This window comes from Camelus dromedarius, chromosome 2, assembly GCF_036321535.1.
Source record: "Camelus dromedarius isolate mCamDro1 chromosome 2, mCamDro1.pat, whole genome shotgun sequence".
NCBI lineage: Eukaryota > Metazoa > Chordata > Mammalia > Artiodactyla > Camelidae > Camelus > Camelus dromedarius.
In genome coordinates, this window is record NC_087437.1 from 80,685,805 (window position 1) to 80,709,449 (window position 23,645).

A 23,645-nucleotide genomic window follows, 5' to 3' on the forward strand; every position below is an offset into this window, starting at 1 on the left:
AATATGGACAACTATTGTTTTAATGTAAATATGTTATTTGTGAGTATAATATCTAACATATATTCATGCTTACTGTATGCCAAGCATAGTTTGCAAGTTTTTAACAAGAAATCAAGTACATCCTATGAATTAAGTGCTACTATTGCTCTTTTATGGAAGAGGTAACTGTGACACTGAAAAGGTAAGTAAGAGGTAGAGCTGATCTTGGAATTCAGGCAGAGAGCTACAACAAAATCAGAGAGGAAAAGTGGCTAATCATGATTTCACTAACAATCTGGGACCATACTTTGAGAATCATGGCCCTAATTCATTCACTTTCCTAGACTGTTTCATACCTTCTGTGCTCTCCAGAAACATCCAAGAACTCCTCCCCTTCAACTGATGACTGTGCTTTCCAGTGAGAAAATAACAGAAATCAAAACAATTTCTGTATATTCAGAAATCATAATAATTCTGTATGTATCTGTGGTGTGGTACCTGCATTTGTAGTTATATTTTCTGTCTTATTTTGTTACTTATGCAGTAAATTCCATCCTTCTTCCTTACATAAGGTCTCACTCGACTGTTCCATCATATTCTTCTCCCACCCCCAACTACTGGATCATTCCCCAACAGCAAATATACATGTTCTTGTATCTCCTATTTTTATATAACAAAAACAAAAACTCCTCTCTTGATTTCATTACTCCCTCTAGCTCCTCATCACTATTTCCCTTCATATAGAAACTCTTTGATAGGATTATTTATGCTCATTGTCTCCAGATCTTTGATATTTGATACCTACCATCCTGGTCCAACCCACTATTATCTTTCACCTATGTTACTGCAATAGCCTCCTCACTGGTCCCTCTTTTCTAATCTAGTCTCAATAAAGCAGCAAAAGTGATCCTTTTGAAATGAATCAGTTGCATTCACTCAACAAATTTTAAAGTGCTTGTTATGTGCCAGGCACTGTACCAGGTCCTGGGGATACAGCAGTAAATATGACAAAAATAAAAATCCCGGCCCTCATAGAGCTTACATTCTAGTCTTCCTATTAAAACATCAGGAACATGTCACTTTTTTGCTCAAGACTATCCAATCTTCATAGAATACAAACTTGTGGTTGCCAAGGGGGAGGGGAGTGGGAAGGGACAGAATGGGAGTTCGAAATTTGTAGATACTGACAGGCATATGTAAAATAGATAAACAAGATTATACTGTGTAGCACAGGGAAGTGTGTGCAAGACCTTGTGGTAGCTCACAGCAAAAAAAAGTGATAATATATGTATGTTCATGTATAACTGAAAAATTGTGCTCTACACTGGAAATTGACACAACATTGTAAAGTGACTATAACTCAATAAAAAAAGTTAAAAAAAAAACTATCCAATCTTTACATTTTATTCAGAATAAAACCCAAAATCCTTACAGTGGCTTAAGAGTCTTATATGACAGATCCCTAGCTGCTCCTGTGACCCCATTTTCAGCTCTCTTTATCCACACTGCTTCAGCTACACTAGCCTCCTTTTATCTTGAACCTTCTTTCACAGCCTGTCCACTCATTGTTCCCTTTCCCGGGAATTCCCTTCCCTCACATCTCCATAGCTCACTCTCACTTCCTTCAGGTCTTTGCTCAGATGTCATCTTGTCAGTCTTTGTGCAAACTAGAAAAGGGATATCCTGTTATTGGATGCAGTCTTTAAACCACATGGCTTAAAGGCAGATGGTGCCTATATATGAAAAAAAATGGTGCTTCTTTCTTCTAGCAAACATGGCCCTGTACCAGAGAGTAATATGGGTGCTCTTGTGCAGTGAACAGCCTACGTAGAAGACAGTCCCCAACCAATCTTTTTTTCTTTCTTTTCTTTTTTTGGTTTTGGTTGGGGGCGGGGGAGAATTAGGTTTATTTATTTATTTACTTAAGGGAGGCACTGGGAATTGAACCCAGGACTTTGTGCATGCTAAGCATGCACTCTACCACTGAGCTATAACTTCCCACTCCCAACCAACCTTTTATAAAAAAGTAATGCCTCCTCACTCCAGCTTTCCCCTTTCTCCTTTAACCTTCATATTACTTACTACCATCTGACATTTTACATTACTTTGGCCTGTCTCCTTTCTGCCATCTAGAATTTAATATCCATAAAAGCTGGAGATATTTTGTTCACTGCTGTAACACCAACAACTAAAATACTTCTGTGTACATTGTAGGTACCCAATAATTTTTCTACTTTTTTTAAAATTGAAGCTCAATAAATATTTGCTGAATGAATGAATGAACCAATGAGGCAGATAAACTGTTAAGACTGGGAAAAAGAAGATAATTGCTGTGATAAGGAAATGAAGGATTGTTTCAAGGAGGGAAAAGTTCAGTGAGATATCCATGGTCCATTATTTAGTAAGAAGTAGCCATTGAATCTGGCTGGAAAGGATAGAATTGATATAAGCACAGAACAGATCACAGTGCACTGTTCAGTGCACTCAAGCCACTGAGGAACTGAGCTCTTACTGATAAAGCACTGAAGCAGTTTGCTTTTGTTAAAGAGGACTCTATTGTTTTGGTAGGACTGCGTTTTACTTTATTGAAGATTTAGTATTCATATTAAGACGTGCTGTAACTATTAAAACACTAGATTTTGAATGCTTAGTTTGAAAAAACTAATATGAATATAAAATCTCATTCATTTTTAATAATACAAATTGAAATAATAGTATGGACATATGGACATAAAATAAACTTCATCTCTTTAACGTGGCTATTGGGAATTTTAAAAGTATGTAAGTGTATTCCATTATATTTCTGTTTAACAGCAGTGGTGTAGAGGAAATGGAAACTTCTCAATATTGACTTGAAGGATCTGGCTTAGAACTTAAACTGTGTATTATAGTAGAAATAATAGTAGCAAACAGACTTTTAAAAACTTTTATTAGAAGTTGGGAATTTGGTAGCATGTTTGAAAAGAGCAAAAGGAGAGAACTAGAAATGTTATTACATGAAAACATTAATAGGTAAGAAGGGGAAGACAATGAGAACATAGGCAACAAAGCCATCAAAGATGATGAATACTATAAATTATTAGGTGTTTGAGATAGAGAGAAAAGCTGTTACTGCCTACTTAGTGCTGGGAAATGAGACCATCTAGTTTGGAGAAATTGAAGCAGTATCTGAGGTTCTGCTAAATTCTAAATTCTAAAAAATTTGGAAAACTAAAATCAGTTTGAGCTCAAACTGTGGATAAGCTTGCCACTGATTTATCTACATGAGAAGCAGTTTTAGAAATCAGTTATTGCTTTTTAAAAAATTATACTGTTGCATCACTGAAACACCTTAGCATATTGTTACACAGAAATAGAAATATACTCCTCAAAGGGACACAATAACTTGCATATAGTGTATTAGATATTCTATATATTCTGAATATATAGTCTGAATTAGATAGTTTATATTTACTTAGCACTTATGTGCCAGACACCATATTCAATGTTTTATGTCAAGAACTATTTCTCTTTTTTATAGATGAGGAAAACTGAAATTTCAAGAGATTAATCAATTTAAGCAATGTCAGAGGGGAGGATATAGTGTTAGCATACACGAGGTCCTGGGTTCAATCCCCAGTACCTCCATCAAAAATAAATAAACCTAATTACCTCCCTCCCCCCCAAAACAAACAAAAATTTAGGCAATGTCAGAACCTGTCAGGGTGGAACGCAGAGAGCAGGGCTGGGACACAGACTAGTGAGGTGCTCTAGGAGCCTTGTTTGCTTTCCTCTAGTGCCGATCCTGTCAGGCAGTCTTAACCCCTTGTTCTTAACCACTGTGCTACTTTACGTATGTATATATGTTAGCGGAGGTACTGGGGATCGAACCCAGGACCTCTTGCACACTAAGCAAGCTTTTATTTTCAATCTATCTCAAGCTGTTCAAGTATTAGCACCTTGCTACTTAGTAGGGTCTAAGAGTTGAAATTCACTCATAATGCACTTCTCATCAATTCTAAGTTTACACATCACTTTCTTAAAGGCCTTTCCCGATTCCTTGAGTTTGGGCTAGGCATTCTGTGTTTTTCCATTCCATTTCACACTTGCCTTATTATAGAGGGCTTAATTTATAGATTAAAAGCTGAGACTAAAGTCAGACAGACCTTTTGAATTGAGATACTTAAAGGCTGAATTATTTTAAGTAAATTTTCCTTATCTGTAAAAAAGGTGTTAATGATAGTACATAAACTTAGTTGTTTAAATAATTAATGAAAATTGCATAGTAACTATTTGGCACAGAGTAGGTACTTAGTATTTGGTAGAAGACTTGAGTCCTGCTTTAAGAGATGTATTGGATAGTATACCTTGTGCTAATTTCCAGTTTAGGAACTAGGTACAAATACTTGGCCATACATCTCTATTTCCCATGTTTTCAAAATTTTTAATGGTGCAAAAAGTCTACAATGAATATGGTTCCTAAAGTTCATTTCTGTATGCCTGACTTCCTTCACAGAAGAGGGCATGGTCACCACCAATTCCAGAGCTTCCTATCTCTCAAAGTTTGCCACTAGAAAAGTTAACACAGGCTATCTTGAGAAGTCCAAAAATCCTGGAAAAGGATTCTGACTGACCTGTCTTAAAGTCAGATACACATCTCAAAGCTTGAGTGAGGTGTCTTTTTTGGGATAATCAGCTGTGGCCAGGGGGTAAGGTCTGTAAAAATATGGCAGCTTCCATTCAAATCACAGGGCTAGAGAATAGGAAGTATTTCCTTGAAAAAAAAAAAAAAAAGCCATCTACAATATGGGAAGTGCTATAGTAACACTCTAAAATAAATCATTTTTCCTAAAAGGACAAGAAATGAGTTTTATCCCCACAAGCCCACTTGGCATTATGCAGCCCAATTTCATGACATGCCAAGGGGTGTCTTAACTTTCTGTTTAACCAAGATACAGTTAAACAATATACCTTAGTGCCTATGACATGCCCAGCACTGTACCAACTGTTACTTTAAAAAATCAACCACCACCTGAAGATTCATCAATTTTTGAAGAAAGGGTAGTTACTGACATGGCTAAAAGAACATTTAAGAAGGAAAATGAAGTCTGAGGCTCAAAGTAGTCATAAAAAAGCCACACCAGTGGTACAGTTGTTTTACTGGACTCAAATAAATGTGGACAACTCTTTTTACTTTTTAATACTATTGTTTCCTTTTATAGTAAACAAAATATAGTTCCAAAGTTTTGTAGATATTTAATTAATCGGAGAAAGACAGTATTTCAGTTAGTTTGGAAAAACAACCTTTAAAAGAAAGAGCAAGTGAATTCCATTCAGGATGAAATAGACTAATAGAACTGGATTATAATGAATTATTCTAATTCAAGCTAACTTTTCTGTGAGCGTCTATTTACAGAGCTTCTTGGAAATGAATTAAAAGTCTTTGACTTCTTCAGTCTGTTAATAAACTCTTGAGAATGCTGAGAAATCTCCAGATAACCAGTATGTTTTCTCCTAGGAACAAACTTCAGAGCCTCTTCCCAATTACCAGTGTTTTTCAGACATAACAAAATACGTATCATTTGATCTAAGGTGAGATTTTTCGTACCAGTGTCCCACTGTAAATATTTATCTAGTGGAAGGCATTCTGTTGCCAGCTTCAGCCGTTTTGCCTTGGCTAGGGATATGCCTGGCTGCATATTCTTATCAACCAAAGATCCCACTATATAAATCTTGTCATGCTTGAAAGTAGTCATAACATTGGGAGAATCTGCAGTTAAATATATCATATTATCCTTTGGAAATAAATCTACATGAGACATTTCTGTTGCTGTTAAAAGCAATTTGTTCCACTTTTCTCCATAACGTTTAACTAACTCTCTATGGTAAGCACCACCTGTTTTAAGATTGCAAAAATAAATATGGAAAGGATCGACATTTCTCCTGTTCCATCCCTCACTTTCTAAAAGTTGAGAAACAGCATTCTGCAGTTCTTTTGGTTTCATACAGTCATCATAAGCCATGTCAAAAACCAGAGGTTGTCCAAACTGCATGGCCTGGGCACCCTTCCAGCCCATTGCAATGTCCATATTCCTATCCCAAAGTCGGAGAAATAGAAAGTTTTGCTGTTTATCTTCCTTAGTGGTTTCTGGTAGCTGATCTTTCTTTACTTGTTCTTTTGCTGCTATTTTCATTTCCTTTTTTATTTGCTTGACTTTTTTCATTTTTTCCCGAATATATAAATATTTTAAATATTTTCTTTTGGATGATTTAGAAACACATTCCATAATGGTTTTGAGCTCTTCTTCACTGATGTGTTCTGGTACGTCTCTGCCAAGTAGTCTCCACATCTCAATTAGCTCCTTGGTGGCAGCTAGAGGATCTTCATCCTTGCTACTCAAAACTGTTGAAACACCCTCTTCTTGAGCGCTAGATTTCATTGTAATTTTCCACCCATCCAACTCCAGCTGTTCAGGAGGTGATGTACTCTCCTTATTAGGGTAGGATGCAGCTGGTATTTTGGAAGACATGTGTCTCTGCAGAACAGTTGAACATAAAACCCTTCTCTTCCTATGAAGGGTAAATGGCACCAAAACTCTGGCAAAAGGTCTTAAGAAGGTAACACTCATTTTGAGGAAAATAGGCATATAAGAAAAGCCCTATAAAAGAAGAAAAATATAATGAAAAGTTAAAGATTTTCAAAACCTCTCAACTAACTATGCAAGTAAGTGTAAATGTGAGACATCAAAATACTGATTTCTGAAACACAAAATGGAATCTTAGTCCAACTTACTTGCTGCACCATTAATTTTTCTTTGACTCCTGTGGCCTGGATCCTGTGATCACTCACCAGGCAAAAAGTTTAAAACTTATTTGGGTCTTATTTCTGATCTGAATTTCACTACTAATTTAGGCAAAAGGTTACCTTGAAGATCCTTTTTAGATTTGTATCTAGCTGCCCAGAAGATCAATGTTACTGCATAACAAACTTATGTACCACAGATGTGGCTGAGATAATGGTGCTGTATTCTTCTCCATGCTATACTAAGTCCAGATACAGACCCAAACACAAGATCCTCAACAAGCAACACATGAAGACAAAGGGCAGCTAAGTTACAAATGATAACTACTAAAAAGCACCTAGCAGTTGCTGCACCCTCATGTTTTCAAAACAGAAATACAGAGAGATCTACTGATCTAAAAACAAAACCTTCCTTCTCCAATTTAGGCTTTATTCTGCAGCAAATAATGTTACTGCCAAACAAAATACCCCAAATTAGGGTAAATATAAATAAGCTCCACAATTTTATTCTAAAGATATCCACAAAACAATGAAGATGCTTAAGTATGTGAAACTAGTGCCAGATTTGAAGGAAAAAAAAAGGCATTAAACTTTTCATAAAATTCAACTAAAATAGTTGAAAAATTCCTTCTTCCCTTGGCTTCATTTAATGACACTGCATGCTCCTGGGTCTCTGACCTGTGCACTGATGCTCAGATTCCACTTTCCACCCCACACAAGAGGTGGATGTGCTTCTGAATTCTGTCCTTAGCGCTTTTTTCAATCTAAACATTTTCCCTATGAGCTTGATCTACCTCCTTGGCTTCAATCACCATGACACCTCAAATGCACAAATTGAAATAAACTCTCTCCGCTCCCTTCCCAAGCTGCTTCTCTTTCTGCATTGTATCAGGAAGGGACACTGCTATCTATCCATTTGCTGAAGCCAGAAACGAGGTCATTTCATTACTGCTCCCTCTCACACGCACCATACCTAATCCATCTGAATTATATTCATTTACTTTCTAAACACTTGTAGAATCCATTCACTTCTCTTCAACCCTGTTTTCTTTATTGCATCTCCTAGATTTACTCTCCCTCATCTCTAAGTCATTTGGAGCTAGTGCAAATCTGATCAATACACTGACATCCTCAATGTGTATGTTTAAGCCCATTGCTGCCAGGTTAAAGTCTAAACATACATATGACGTATAAAAGTTTTTCATAAAAAACACCCTCTGCTTAACTCTTCAGCTACATCTCTAGCTATTCTTCACCTCAAACTTTAGGTCAATTATTCGCCCTACTAGTTCTTTTAGCACCTTGCACTTGTCCACTATAATGCTTGTAATGCTGAATTGTAACTACCTGGTTACTTATTTGCCCCACTACACGGTAAACTCTATCAGGACAAGGGCTGTATATTAACACTGAACCCACTGCTTGGCAGTATACGGCTCACATTTATCACTGAAGATTTTTCGATTAAATACTCAAGGTCAGTGATTCTCACACTTAAAACACATTCAGCCACCTTTTAAAGAAAAAACAATTTACTTTAGCCTCCTCGAAACATTTAACAGAGTTCTCAGCCCCAACATGCGAAACATTTATTTCAGAAACAGTCTTTTTTGAGTTTTGTCTTTGTACCTGGTTAGAATTTTTAGGACATCATAGAAATAAAACCAAAACCCGCCGAACTGAGAAGGTGAACAAAGATACTATTTTGGGATACACTTCTCTTGTTCCAGATATTGTACTGCTTATAGTCTATTAAATCACTGGGCTTCCTCCTATCTCTGGGCTGCTTAGCGCACATGCGCCACTTAGCGTATCTTAGTTCTCCCGCTTTCTCCCACGTCACCACACACACTGGCAGGTGACAAGAAATCCGTCCATACCAGGAGTGCAGACAGGATGTTTCCCACCGGTGCAAATCGCAGGGACCCCAAGAGGACGCAGGATTCGGCCGCGAAGCGCTGCCCAGAGATCCGCTCCGCAAACAACCACAGTCCGCCTATCACTCCACGCCGTATCGGTTGCTGACCGAAGAGCCGCAGCCGGAAGTCCCACCCTTTCTTCCCGGCGCTGCCATAAGACGTCACACCACAAAGGGAACGTCTTCCGGCGTGGAAAAGCGGCACTGTCGTGCAACACAGAATTAAAAAATGAAACAAATGTCTCATCTTTCTGAGAGGAGGTAGTTTTGCAAATTGGAGCAAGGCGCCCCCTAAAGTTAGGTTTTTGTCTTCCCACAAGACCTGTAAGATAGGGACGCTATCTCCCTTGATCTTTGCATTTCAAAAAGATGACTCCCAGCTTTCTGAAGAGACATTCCTGAGTTGTGAGACTGGCAAGAGGCTTATATAGCCATTATAAATATTTAAGTACATTTTGAAGAGATGGAGAAAGAAATTCTGAAAGAAAAGGGAGAGGGGGAGAAGTCTCTTCCTTTATTTTGAACAAGGAGAATTAAATCCCGTTTTTAATTTGTATTTGCCCATAAATTCTGTGGAAGATAACTGGAAGTAACTTGAAAGGTAAGTGAGACGCGCCACTTCTTTTCCTACAGGAGGGAAAACCAAATGTGTCAATTCATTTGGATCTTTGGGGCCTTAAAACATGGGCTCAGTCAACAACCCTCTTTTGTTGCTTTCCTCAGGGGAGGAACTTTAGGCCAGATGAGAGTCCATCATAACTTTCACCTCTCAAGAAACAAATTTAACTTTATTACCTCTCTGGCCACCCCTAGTCTTTCTAACAGTGGTTCATACAGTGTGGTTCCCAGACCTGTAGCGGCAGCATCCCCAGGGAACTAGTCAAAAGGCAAATTTTTGTCCCCACCTGCCAGTTCTACTGAATCAGGAACTCTGGCAGTGACAGCTAGTAATCTTTGTCTTAAAACCTCCAGGTTATCTTGACATACTTTAGAGAACCACTGCTTTTGAAGAAACATTGAAAAGGAAGTAAGAGAATTTCTTGCTTTCTTCTTTAACAGAGACTTGTCATAGCAAATTTGCAAACAGTATGTTCTTTTTTTTTTTTTTCATTAAGATGTGTTTAGTATTGGGAAGTGAAACATAAATTTTGGTGTGGTTGGCTTACAAACATTGATCACAGTCTATTACCTCTGTTTTCCACAAGAAGGGAAAAAAATCATCACATAGTGATGTTAGAAGGTTTTAGGAATTTCCTGAAGGGCTCCTATATCGGTCTTTTCTCTATCAGGACACATTTCTGTTCTGCAACTTATAGTCCAAAATCTGGAGATGTGCTTTTTTGGCTTCAAGCTGCAGAAATAGGTCAACAGCAGAAGTCAAAGTAAGAGAATAGTTTAGGGTGACCCTAGGAGAGAAAGTTTAAAAATCTTTATTTTCAACACAAGTGTTTGTGGCAAAAATGCTGATGTTTTGTGGAGAAAGAGGAAATCAGTTTTTAAATACACAGACCTGTTTATCAAAACAAGAAAAAAATTTTAAATGACAGGATGAATATGCTCCCAGAGCCAAGATATTCTTATAACCAACAACTGAGTTGCTGCTATACCATTAGTTGCAGTTGGCATCATTTCTGATGTGGTAGTCTGAAATATGTCCCCAATTCTTTGACACTCTCAAGAGGTAGAGCCTAATTCCTCCTCCCTTGGACTTAGTAATTTACTTCTAACAAATAGAAAAAAAGTTGACCAGTATGCGACCTCAGAGAGATTATAAAAAGCAGTGTAGTTTCCTGCTTCCTCATTTACCTGGCTGATTCATCCTGGGAGAAGTGAGCTGTCATGATATGAGGATATTCAAGTGACAAAGAATCTCCTTGACCAAACTTTACTTAGGCTCCTTTGAGCCCTCTTCTGGATTAGTTTTTGATCTTGGCCTTCTGTGAGACTGCAAGAATCCTGCTTCGTCATCCTCTGACCTTGGGTTCCTCTCTTATTCAGGTATGGGCAGAGCTAAAAAAATAATTTGCAACCTGTTCCTTTTTTTTTTCTTTCAAAATTTCTGGAACCACCAAAATAAATTTGTCAATGATAGTCCCTATTTAGAAAATAGTATTTTTATCCAACTAGTTGGTCAAGTTAAAAATCTGGTCCTTGTTTTTTCTCCTTATTCCTGACCTCCACTCACAAAATGTCATTCATTGGAAGAATTAAGCATTTCTCTGCAAATCAAAATCACAATGAAATATCATCTCATACCTGTCAGAATGGCTATCATCAAAAAGTCTATAAATAACAAATGTTGGAGAGGGTGTGGAGAAATAGGAACCCTCATACACTGTTGGGAATGTAAATTGGTGCAGCCACTATGTAAACAGTATGGAGGTTTCTTAAAAAGGTAGAAATAGAACTACCATATGACCTAGCAATCCATTCCTTGGCATATATCCAGAAAAAACAAAAACACTAATTCAAAAAGATAATGCACCCCAATGTTCATAGAAGCACTAAATACGACATGGAGGCAATCTAAGTGCCTATCAACAGATGATTAAGATGTGTATATGTGTGTATAAAATATAATGCAATATTACTCAACCATATAAAAGAATGAAGTATTGCCATTTGCAGCAACATGGGTAGAACTAAAGAATATTATGCTTAGTGAAATAAGTCAGAGAAATACAAATACTGTATATTACCAAATGTGGAATCTTAAAAAAAAACAAAACCGAATGTATATGTAGAACAGAAACAGACTCACAGATATAGAAAACAAACTTACAGTTACCAAAGGGGAGAGGAAGGGGGAGGGACGATTTAGGGGCATGGGATACAAACTACTAGTGAGTAAGCTGCCTCTGTTTACTTCTCTGTCTTAACTTTGCAGCTTCTGACAAAACCCCTCTCTTTAACCAAATCTAAGTCTGGCTTCTCTGAGCCCTCTTGAGTAGGTTTGACATTGGGTTCTGCCCTTGGTCTGCTTAATCCAGTTTTAGCAAGAATTCTGCTGAGTCAGTGAAAACCTCCCACTTTTGGTACCTGAACATCCTCTGTTATAACTGATAAAATTCTTCATCCTCCACTCTCAATACCTTACCTCCCTGACCTGCCTTCAGTAAGAATCCTGTTGAGTTGGTCTAGCAAGACTCTCTACTACCTATATTTTAGTAATTTTCCATTCACTAACCCTTGGATATAAATCTCTCTCCACCCCAACTTGTCTGTGTTTGAAGGTAAGCCTGATCTATCTCCCCTACAAAACCCCAATTGCACCAACCCCTTTTGAATACATCTTCCTTACTGTCTTTAATAAATGTCATGAATAATTTTTTTCTTTAACACTACTCCCCCGTAATCTTTTAGCTCTTGCTGAATAGGACTTCCTTCTCCTGTCTCAGGATATTTGCACCTGTGATTCCTTTGCCAATGACTTTGTTTTCCCGGCTAACTGCTATTTTTCAAACTAAGCATCATTTTCTTGAGCTTTTTCCCTAACCCCCAAGACTGTTAGCTCTCATGCTAGAATGTCCACAACCCCTTTTCCCTAACACTCTTCAGTGCTTGCAATTTGTTGTTAATTGTGAACTCCATAAAGATAAAGGCAATGTTGGCCTTGTCTGCCAGTGTTCCCAAAATCTAGTATTGACTGTACATAGTAGATACTCGAATATTATGTGAAGGTATGAGTAAACACACACACACAAGACCAAACTTAAAAAAAAATAAAGAATGGAGTTCGCTAATGTTTAATTTTTATGTTCACTTATTTTAATATGGCATCAATAATGTAAATCAAATATTGACTTAATATGTAATTCCTATCAAGTACAGTTTTGATGTCATTCTATTAAACTGTAAGAAATCTTTTCAATAGAAGATTCTCTAACTTTACTACTCTTAACGTGTAAAATATTAATGATGGTATTGACTGACTTCCTGGTTCATAGGCTACAAAAGAGAACATATTCATGTTTTTAAAAAGTAACAAATCAAATTTCAAACAAGAACATAATATTGCATATGAGCTGGAAGTGTTCTTTTTCTTCTACATTAGCAAAGTTTCTCCACGGGACAAAAAAAAATCTTAGATGACAAAAAAGTAAGTTAAGCACTTTGCTTTCTTTTTGTGGAGCTTCTAGTTACTATTGGCATTCGAGATAAATTAACAGCTTTTTTGGCTCTTAAAGCTTTTCTAAAGTATTTAAAAATTGACTGAAGGCTAAAGGAAGGGGCTAAGTTGTGTTCTTCTGTACCAGCAGAAACCATAGGAAACTCCTTTTTCAAAATGGTAGCTACAGGTTTATCCAGAGTCTTCGGACTCGTCACCCATTCACAGCAGTGGTGCTTGATCCATGCTAATAACTGGATGTCATTCCCCAGTTGGTGTCCTATGTGATGTTCAGAGTCAATAAGTGCAACAGCATATACTTTGCTCATCACTTCCCACTTTCTACGTACGAGCAAGTCCATAAAAACCAAGCCTCCATAACCATGTACAATGAAGGCAACATCCTTGCCTTCAGTCTTTGAAATGAAGTAATCCCAAATGTAAGCCATGTGTTCTTCAGGGGAGTTGCTGCATCTTTTTGGAAGGCACTGGAGAGACTGCTGGAGAGAGAAAAGGCTCTCAGCCTGAACCATTTCTCTGGAAGAGGACTCAACATTTGGTGTTAAAAGGCCCTTCCACTCTTTTTCTGTCTTTAGGTCCACAGAATTGTCATTGGGATTTAGCACAATTACATCATAATGTGCCTGCAATGCCATCTGAATACATGGTATCTGACTTCCATGTTGGAGACCATGATGAATTATTGCCTGTTGACTCCACTGACCAGCTCTAAAGACCCCATGATCTTGAAGAACGACAAGAAGAGCAGAATGATGATCTGTTAAAGCTCTCTCACTCATGAAAAAGAAGCTTCTTGGTTCCTTATCTGCCTCTGGTGGGATATATACTCTTTGTAATTTGCACACTTTCTCCAAAAGTACATAAATGTATTGTTCAAGCAAATGGCCCAGGGCCTGGTAGCGCTTGCTATTCCTCTCCAGGACATTTTTATAATAGTTAAAGATGAAAGGCCTATGCGTCTCAATGTGTCTCAATTCAGCTTTTTCATTGAAGTCATATTTAAGTTCTTCTAGTAAGTCAGACTGTTCAATAAATTTTTGGAAGCTCAGTTCTTGAGTTACTGGTAACCACTGAAAGTAAAAAGCAATAATATGTCAGTGTTAAAAAAATTCAGCTTGCTAAATTCTTCCTGTGGGAAATCATGCTAAATTAAGCACTTCATGAAGACATTAACCTTTTATCTTTACCTTTATTATGGTAAAGATTTTAAGTCAAAATAAATGTGAACTATGCAAAGTAGTGAGAGACTGAATACACTAAGGGACAGTGGTCAGGCCATATATAAAAACAGAATTCTGACCCGTAATGTGTAGCAATTTGCCCAGAAAGCCAATCCCTTATCTATTATAAACAGCCCAGGAAAAAGCCAGTCTTATTAAGTCAGACTTGCAGGAAGTCAGGTTGCTACCTCTAGCGACAATCTGAGAAGCTGAACAATAACTTCTGTTACAATTGGCCCCAAATGGCCAAGACTTGATTAATAACTTAGAGCTTCCCAATTTTTACCCCTGCTTCCAATTTAGGATCCACCAGAGAAAGCCAAATATGTACCCCGAATCAGTGACATAGGATGCCTCCCTCTGGTTAGCTTGCCTACAGCTTCCTCATGCCAACAGCATCCAGTTAGGACACACCAGCAACCTTCCCTTTTTTCCACTAAAAAGCTTCTCCACTCCTCTGAGTCCTCTCCTTTGAGTCCTGTCACTCTGCAAGTGATGGTGGCTGATTCCCTTGCTATGGTGAGCTCAGAATGAATAGGTTTTGCTTTTCTCATTTGGTTGGTCTTTGTTTATTTCATTTAAGCATTAAAATTTTTTTCTATTGAATAAATGGCACGGGATGGCAGTGAGAGTGAAACATGAACTAGGCATTGTATATTATGACCAATTTATCTAATAGAAGATATGGTTATTCTGATTATTGTGAGAAGAAAAAAAGTGGCTGACTGAGAAGTTAAGACAGTTATTGTGGACAGAACCCAAAGGGAAAAGAAAAGACTTTGAAAAGTAACTGACTTGCTCTAAAGGCAAATACCCAACAAGTACTTTATGAAGGTAGTTGTCCAAAGCATGAAACTTATTTAGACTGCTCTTGATTTACCATTCCATTAAAAACTTTCTCTTATGGTGTTGCTCATACCAGGTGCTGTTATGTAGTTAATATCTTCTCAGAGTATAAATGACAGATAGGCCTGACCATACTTTAAAAGGAGAAGCCTCTGGAATTAGATTGATTTAGGTTTAAATCCTAGCTCCACATTTTAAGTTGAGTGACTTTTAGCAGATTTCTTAACCTCTATATGAGTTTCAGTTTCTTCAACTTCTGACTTTTAGTTTATACTCTCTGAAACAGCAATCTCCATCCTGCTACTCTGCTTTATTTTTCTTCCTAGCCTACATTACCACCTGACATATAATTGTTTGTATATTTAAAAATTATGTCTCCCTTCACTAGAATGAAAGCTCTATGAGAACAGGAACTTTAATTAACTGCTCTATCTTCAGTACTTTCAAAGCGTCTGGCACAAATTATATAATTTTTTTTTTGAAAAAAGAAAAAAATTTTGAATGAATAAATGCAAAATACCATAACATCATTTATTTCACCAGGCTGCTGAGAGAATTAACTGTAGGTAAAAACCATTTTATGTAGTGTCTCATTAATGGAAAGTTCTTTGAAATTAGATATTGGATGATCTTCCTTTTTGAGAAATGTGAAATAAAAAAAAATGTATCTCTTGCTGAGCCTGCCTTAGTCACTCAACATTGTGATTTTTATCCACATTAATAGTCATTCATTTCATTTTATCTATTTATAGTGTTATGTTGCTTGAATATGCCATAGTTTGTTTAACCATTTTCTTGTTTAAGACCATTTAGGTTACTCCAGTTTTCCATGATTATAAGCAAAGCTGCAACAAACATTCTTCAAGCTATATTTTTGTGCATATATCAAGGGTTTCTCTAGGAAATATACCTAGAAGTGGAAATTCTAGGTCATAGCATCATATTCTATTTTACTAGATATTGCCAAACTGCTCTCTCAAAAAGGAAGATCTATTTTATAATTTGGCATGGATGAGGAGGTTTGCACAGAAAAGCAGTAATCTCTTAGATTTAAAAATACTTTGTTTATTCAGGTGCTGTGCTGAAAATTGCCTTTTTCTGTACTGAAATAAAGAGAAAGGTACTGAATATTTAAAACTCAACAAACTAAACCTAACCCAACTAAACTAAACCAACGAACTAAAGAATCTTGTTAGCTAACTTTCTTTCAATCCCAGTTAAATAAACAAAATCAGTATTTTCTAATAGCACACAGTATACAGCATTCAGTTACTCTCTTTCAACTTTATTAAGCGCTTGTGTACCTAACTGAGAGACAATTCTCCAGGGGAAAGAATGGGCATTTGCAAACTGGAAGACCAAAATGGCACACAGATATATAAAGGACAGGTATAGGTGAGGTGAACAGGAGCAAGGGGGGGGGAGAGTATCTTGTAGAATGAAAAGGTAGACAGTTCTCTAGAGTTCACTGTAGCACATTTTGCTTGGCTAATATATTCCAACATGTAACTCTCCCCTGAATTCATATCTGTTTATGTGATATATTTACTTTAATGTCAAATAGCCATCTCAAACTTAATGCGCCCAAAGCACTCCCTTCAATCTACTCTCACTCTCATCTTGCCCATCTTAGTTAGTGATAACTCCATTCTTTCAGTTGCCAGTGCTGCAAACTTCTTTTCTCTTTCACACATCTCATCTGATCAATTAGCAAGTCTACAGGCTCTCTTATTTGAAATATATCTGAAATCTAATCACCTATCACCCCTCCCTCTCTACTCCCCTAGCTCTAGTCCAAGTCACTATCAACACTCACCTTCATTATTAAGCTTCCTATCCAATCTCTTTGCCTAAACTCTTATTTCCTGGCATGTGGCTAGGATGATCTTTTCAAAACATCTACATTAGATCCCACACCGCTGCTCAAAATTCTCAGTTGTCTCCTCTTTTTCCTTTTGTTTTAAATTGAAGTATAGTCAGTTTACAATGTTGTGTTAATTTCTAGTGTACAGCATAATAGTTCAGTCATATATATAATACATATATTCATTTTCATATTCTTTTTCATTATAGGTTACTATAAGGTATTGAATATAGTTCCCTGTGCTATATAGTATAAACTTACTGTTTATCTGTTTTATATATAGTAGTTAGTATCTGTAAATCTTGAACTCCCAATTTATCCCTTCCCACTCCCTTCCCTCCCTGGTAACCTTAAGTTTGTTTTCTATGTCTGTGAGTCTGTTTCTGTTTTATAAATAAGTTCTTTTTTTTTAGATTTTTAAAAGATTATTTAGATATAAGTGACATCATATAGTATTTTTCTTTCTCTTTCTGGCTTACTTCACTTAGAATAACACTCTCCAGGTCGCAAATGGCATTATTTTATTTTTTATGGCTGAGTACTATTCCATTGTATAAATATACCATAGCACACAGAATAAAAGTCCTCACCATAGCTCTCCTAGGTCATTTCCCTCCATTTGTTGCACTTGCTTACTCATCTAGCTACATGATCTGACCCTCAGCTCTTGCTCAGGTATCATTTCCCACCACTCTATTGCTTACTTCACTCTAGCCACACCTGGCTTCTTTGCCGCCAACTTGTGAAGCAAGCTCCTGATTAAGGGCATCCCCCTTGCTATGCCCACAGCTTGGAGCACGTTTGCCCTATATATCTATAGGGCTTCACTTCCTTCAAGTTTCTGCCCAACAGTTATCTGACCAGAGTAGCTCTCTGAGCATTCTATCTGAAAGGGCAATCCCCTCCAGTCCTTCCTTACACCCTGTCTATCTATGATACTTCACTTTCCTCCTTCCTTCCTTCCTCCTTCTCCCTCCTTCCTCTTTCTTTTCTTTTGTACTTATTATCAACTGACATAAACATGCTTATTGTCTGTTTCTCCTCATTAGAATGTAAGTTCCATGACAGTAGGGACAAGGACTTTGTTTTGTTCACTAGTTCTTGGAATAGTGCCTGGTATAGTATGTATTTAAATACTGTTACAATTTTATGGTTTTTGATAAGAGCATAAGTAAGAGCAAAATCCTCTAGCTGTATACACAGGAGAAAGATGCACACAAAACTTTTGAAAAATTATAGAGGCTTCTTCTATAATTCTAAGGCTGATAAATGTTGATTTATTCATTATTCTTAAAGAATATCATATGCATCTGTATATGTTTGTTTTCTTTTTTCAAATTGAGATGGTCCATTAACATAAAGGAGAGAATCAAACTGTTTTACATGCTTAGTTTTCTAAAGAATGGGTTGGAATAAGATAGCTTAACTTCAAAAATAAGAATTTCAGAGCTAAAAAGATGTTATCGATATTCTTAGCTAGTATGTTTATTTTATATAAGTGATGCTTTTAAAGGTAAAGTGATATGCCCAGAATAACTCAGGCAGCTCCACAAGCCTGAGAGAATGTTAATTTTTAATCAGTGTTCTTAAAAATGCATAGTATTTGAGTTTTTATTTGATTCATTCACCAAAAATTTGGTGAGGGCATTTGTTAGCTTAGTTTCCTATGTCAAGTAGTCTAGTCATTTTATGTTGAATGAATTTTTCTTTTAAAGGAGAATAACATATAATCATTAATGAGAATTTCAAATTAGGTCCTTCCTGGATTAGGTGGTGACACAGCTGTTAGTTTTTGCTCTAGGTATGGCTATAATTATTTTAAAAATCATGGTAAACCATACTAAAATTTACAATGTTAACCATTTTTACATGGGCAGTTCAGGGGCATTGAGTACATTCACATTGTTGTGCAACCATTACTGCCCTCCATCCATAGAACATTTTTCATCTTGCGAAACTTTAACTTTGTGCTTAGTAAGCTATAATTTTATATTTCCCCTTAGCCTCAGCCCCTGGCAAACCATTCTACTTTCTGTCTTTATGAATTTGACAAGAAGAGTGTGGTTGGGCAATAGAATCACAGATGCAAAAAATTTAGTTTATTTTGGTTTTAAGGAACTCCCTCTCTAGGATCATAAACTGGTTATATGTAACAATATTTTTCACAAGTGATTAGTAAGCTTTTATGAAAATATGATTTTACAACCTGAGAAGTTAGGATTTAACCTCAGGTTACACAGTAATATACCCTATTACAGTGATTACAGTCGTTTGGTATTCTTAAGAAAGAGGTTGAAGCACAGAATGAGGGATATTTCACTCAGAAAATTAAAAAGTATCTAAAGATACTTATTAAAATGAACATGTTTTTATTTATTTATATACTTAGAAAAACAAAATGAAACAGAAAGAAAAAAAACCCTGAAAAACGTATTTTAAGATTGACTGTTTTGGTACCACGATTTTTATTTCCCCAACAGAGAAATGCAATGAGCATTTTTTTCAGAAAAACAATTATGCCAGTATACAATTCCATTCAGTAAATTGTAGAAAATGACAGAGCTAATGGAATTATATATGTGAAAGTCTGAAAAAAGAGCAAACTAAATCCCTTTCCCCAAATACCCTTCCCCTTGCCTACCTCTCCCCAGGAAATACTAAAGAAGCTTAATTTAATCCACCTGAGGCATAGAAAATGGGGTATCAGAGATAGAAAAAAAATCAGGTGTCACAAATCTTGAGTTTCCCAAATTTGAGTATGAAATCAAATCTTCCAGGAAAATTTCTTAGAAAACTAATTGGTGAATTATGAGGAGAAACTTTTAGCTTTGCCAGCCACCCCTAAAATGCCTTCAAGCAACCACTCTCTGAACTTTACAGAAATCATATAGAAATCAATGCTTTGTATTTCTTTATGGTTGTTATCTCCTAAGCGTGCAGCCCTGGGGCCTATAGTTTGGCAGTTTAGTTTTATTCTTTTTTTTTTTTAACTTGGTATATCTTTCTGGGAAACTGTTAAATTCTGACAGCTAGATTTTGGATTTACTGACTGTCCAATCCTAGATCCTATGCTTCTTGATTGCGATTATTCAGAGGTAAGTGGGTGCCAAAAGATAAAGGATAGATAAACAAGATTATATTGTATAGCACAGGGAAATATATACAAGATCTTGTGGTAGCTCACAGCGAAAAAAATGCGACAATGAATATATGTATGTTCATGTATAACTGAAAAATTGTGCTCTACATTGGAAATTGAGACAACATTGTAAAATGACTATAACTCAATTAAAAAATGTTTTAAAAAAAGATAAAGGATAAAGAAGACTGTCTAAAGCCTCAGTTTTACTAAATAGTTACATAAAATGAAAATTTTCTATTAAAATCAACCAAATGGATTAAGGCATAGAAACACTAATATCACATTTTAAGATAGAACACTCCAAAGAAGTTAGTGGTGTATGTACAGAATACCCTGGGCTCAGCACCAGAGCTCAGTGACAGTTTAGGGAACTTAGGTTAAAGGTTTGTCCTTTTATAGCCTCCTAGACAAAACCATCTGCTGCTTAAATACCTTGAGACACTTCAGGTTTTCATAACTTCTGGGAACAGGCTATTATATTGCAGAGCAGTTAAAACTGTTCATTGTCTTAAAAAGGAAGATATCCTTGAAACCAAAAAACCTATACTCATTTTTTTCATGAAATCATGTGTTACTTCACTTATACCTGGAAGAAAAACTTCCTTCATGTAAGAATTCTCAATATTTTAAAGATAAGATTCAACTATGAATGAAAATGAGGCTAATAGCAATATGACACAGTGCTCCGAATATCTTTGCAAAATCTAGGCATTCTGGGAGCCTATGGTAAGGAATTCTAGATTGTTCATTTTAATTTTTAACATAGTTTAGGATCAGTGTGTACCCAGTGCCCAACCATGTCTATTTACATTCATATTATACTTAAAGTTAATTCACTTGTGAAGAGAAAGGGTCTTTATTTTCATTAAGCTCTCTTCAAAGAAATTGTTAATCAAGGGGATAAAATAAAGAGTTGATATATTTCACACTGCCACTGTGTCTTGAAACTATTAAAACCACACCCATTGCTTAAAACAAAAATACATTGAATACCTAATTTAAACACTTTATATGCACTTTTAACACTCAATAAAGAACCATGCTCATTAAGATCAAATTTTGTATTACAAAATACTGGGCTGATGAATTTCTAATCTTAAATCTTAATTTAAAAGGCTTTATACACTGTGAGCTAAATGTACATAAAATAAATTAACTTATCCCCAAACATACTAAGTCATTCACTTTTTTTGATTTTTCTTCTTTCTTTTAAAATATGGAAGTTTTCACCTTAATATCATAAAACACTATAAAAGATCATAATAGTCTATCATGATAGGCAAAGTGAGGTTGTTAAATGACTCCCTCAAAAGTAGAAACTAAATTTTTTAATCCTTTAGTTGTTTGCAATACAGTCAACTGAGCAGTAGAGATTGTTAAAACTAAATAAAAATACTGGTTTAAAAAGCAAATTTGAAATTCTTGAGCTTAAAGGTCATTTACCTTCAAATATGTTAAGCAAAACCAGCTTCAAAATAAAAAAATACACTGACTCACTACACCTTTACTTGCAGAAATGCTATATTCAATAAGTTTAAATGATACATTTGCAAGCTGAATAATTTGATTAACTTTATAATTTCATTTCTCATAGGTTCACTTCTTACTGCTAAACTTTAAAACCACTTACTTTTATGGAAGCTGTCAGTTTGGACGGAAATGTATTCCTCGTACTTACAATTTCCTTTGTTATGTTTCCATCTCTCAGTTCTATTTCCATCTTTTGCAGTTTATTTGTTTCCTATATCATCAACTGATAAATTAGGCAAGTTTGATTTTTGAGTTAAATCATTGAATTAAGAAGGTTGATGTATGAGGAAACAAAATTCAGAAATTTTTCAGTAAGGAGAGCTTTTATTTGTTAAACAGAAATAAACTAGAGTTTCTAAATGAAAGCCTTGTAGTGAATTTCATTCTCAGCAAGCCCTGACGTATTCTGCTTTTCAGCCATTCCTGCCTTGTAAGACACTCCCCCCAGCTCAACAGGCCTTAGCACCTGGAGGCTTACCTCTATTTTTAGCAGAGACCAAATACAGTATTTAAGACGCAGGGCTGGAGAAGCTCGAGTCTGGGCTCTAGTGGTGAAGTTGGGAAACTCCTTTTACCAGCCTTGGTAAAATGGAGGAGGGGAAGCGGATGTTAAACTCGTAAAACACTCCAATATCATTTTGCCTGATTGGAGCGCTCTGCTAAATTTTGTTTAACTTATTCTGATTAAAGCCTATACATTGAAAAAAATTATTCAAGTATGTACCTTATGGCTAATAAGATAGGACAGTTTTCTAAATTGATAGGCCATATAACAGAACTAAAAAAAAAATCAGTCTAAAAGTACGGGACTTGGAGTTCATTGAGGTCAGGGTTATTCCCTTAAATGCTGTAATAAAAGTTGAACAAATTCATTTACAGCCACTCACTTTCTAGCACCTCAGCATTTTATGTTTCTTAAAAATGGAGGTCCAGCTTATCTTTTTCCCCCTGGGTCTTTAAAAATGGTGAGTTTGAATCGTAAGAGAGATCCTTTCTATAATTACATTTTTTCCCTCAGCTGAGCTAATTTATTTCCACTCCCAACTGTTAAACCAATAGCTAGGCCATTGACTTTTGTTGTCTTTAAATCTTTTTGTTTCTGTGTTTGAGGAAGCCCCTTGAGGACAAATATATAGGAAAGGCCGTGGGGGAAGTAATAATTCAAAAGGAGTAATGTTTTATTCTCATATTTCTGGGGTCCCCTCCAGTAAAGTGGAGGAATTCCTAAAGTTTCCCCTCTTTAATTTTTAATCAACCTAATCTTCAAAGTCAACAACGCCTTTATGATCTCGGGCTAAAAGGTCGCACCCAGCCTCAGTTTCCCGTTGTGGCAGAAGATGAGAAAAACACCAAAAGAGCAACGGAGCGGGTAACCCGAAGAGAAAACAAGTCCCAGGAAGTGATTTCCGGGTGGCGGTGGGAGGGGCGGCCAACTTCCGGCCTGAGGGCAGGCGGCGACGGCTCTTGCGCAGGCGCAGTTCACCCTTTCCTGGCTTTTTTTTTTTCTCTCCCCTCCCCCTCCCTCCCCCAGCCTGAGGGGTCTTGACAGCGACAGCAACTGCGAATCCAGCGGGAGGAGGAGAAGATGGACAAGGAGAAGGCCGGGCGACGGCGAGCTCCATCCGGTGAGAAAGGGTCGAGGGCTGAGCATATCGTCTCCTACCTTGGGCAAATGAGAGGTTCTGACGGCGACGGGCGCTGCGGCCCGGAGCTGCGAGGGCTCGGGCTCGGACTCCGGCGGGGGCGGGGAAGGGAGGGGAGGAGACGGGAGGGGAGGGAGCGGAGGGGCGCGCACAATGGAAGACTCCGGGATCTCCCTGGCCCCTGCGAGTCGAAGACCCAGTCCGAGCTGTCATCAAAGCCTCGCCTACTCTTCACCTCAGTACCCCTTTCATTTTCCTCCTCCTCCGGCGAGCACCTTGCTTGTGTCTCGTCGGCCCACGGATCTTCCCGGTTGGCTTGCGGCTCTCCTGCCACGCCTTCCTCATAATTCCACCAATGTTCCAGTTTCATTTCCAGCTTCCCAGCGCCTGACCCCGCTTTCCCCTTTCTTTGATTCTCGGCTTTGCCTATGTCTTACCCCCCCACCCCCACCTCCAGGCAGGTAGAAGTGGCTGCAAAGGAGAGGCGGGGTTTGCTAATAGACGCTATATTCCTGGTATAAACGCTGCAACGTGTCTTGTTCTTTTGAGCGGGCCTGCTCAATAACCCTTTTTCTTTTCTAGCTTCTCCCTTC

At 37.1% G+C, this 23,645-nt stretch overlaps 3 protein-coding genes across 10 annotated transcripts in view; 1 reads left to right on the forward strand and 2 right to left on the reverse strand.

The window, feature by feature from the left end:
* Positions 1–2,891: 2,891 nt before the first annotated feature.
* TRMT10C (tRNA methyltransferase 10C, mitochondrial RNase P subunit) lies at positions 2,892–8,824 on the reverse strand. Its single transcript, XM_010978430.3, has 2 exons — positions 8,641–8,824; positions 2,892–6,617 (listed from the first exon to the last, which is right to left on the reverse strand). Exon 2 carries the CDS (start codon positions 6,603–6,605, stop codon positions 5,346–5,348), a length of 1,260 nt encoding a protein of 419 aa, XP_010976732.3. The 5' UTR covers positions 6,606–6,617; positions 8,641–8,824; the 3' UTR covers positions 2,892–5,345.
* A 25-nt stretch (positions 8,825–8,849) lies between these two features.
* SENP7 (SUMO specific peptidase 7) overlaps positions 8,850–23,645 on the forward strand; it is a 128,218-nt gene continuing 113,422 nt past the window's right edge. For 4 of the 8 annotated variants that reach the window (XM_031456499.2, XM_031456523.2, XM_031456527.2 and 1 more), the window contains exon 1: positions 22,300–23,034. In XM_031456499.2, coding sequence (XP_031312359.2) covers positions 22,995–23,034 — 40 coding nt within the window. In that variant the 5' untranslated portion in view covers positions 22,300–22,994. Of the gene's footprint in view, positions 9,280–22,298; positions 23,035–23,645 lie in introns of those variants that run through there. The other 4 variants (XM_064495852.1, XM_031456511.2, XM_010978431.3 and 1 more) reach the window with 3 other exon arrangements.
* On the reverse strand, positions 12,360–23,422 carry LOC105087785 (putative protein ARB2BP). The gene is made up of 3 exons (XM_064477048.1): positions 23,333–23,422; positions 23,073–23,258; positions 12,360–13,877 (listed from the first exon to the last, which is right to left on the reverse strand). The coding sequence occupies exons 1-3, from the start codon at positions 23,420–23,422 to the stop codon at positions 12,783–12,785; spliced, it is 1,371 nt and encodes a 456-aa protein (XP_064333118.1). The 3' UTR covers positions 12,360–12,782.

Bases quoted from the DNA above. Each gene is read 5' to 3' on its own strand.
- TRMT10C (XM_010978430.3), bottom strand. From the start codon at position 6,605: ATGCCTATTTTCCTCAAAATGAGTGTTACCTTCTTAAGACCTTTTGCC.
- LOC105087785 (XM_064477048.1), bottom strand. From the start codon at position 23,422: ATGAAACTGGAACATTGGTGGAATTATGAGGAAGGCGTGGCAGGAGAG. The intron at 23,259-23,332 runs GCAAGGTGCTCG...CTTTGATGACAG, and splicing joins CGTGGGCCGACGAGACACAA to CTCGGACTGGGTCTTCGACT. The intron at 13,878-23,072 runs GTAGGAGACGAT...TTTTACTTTCAG, and splicing joins GAACCTCTCATTTGCCCAAG to TGGTTACCAGTAACTCAAGA.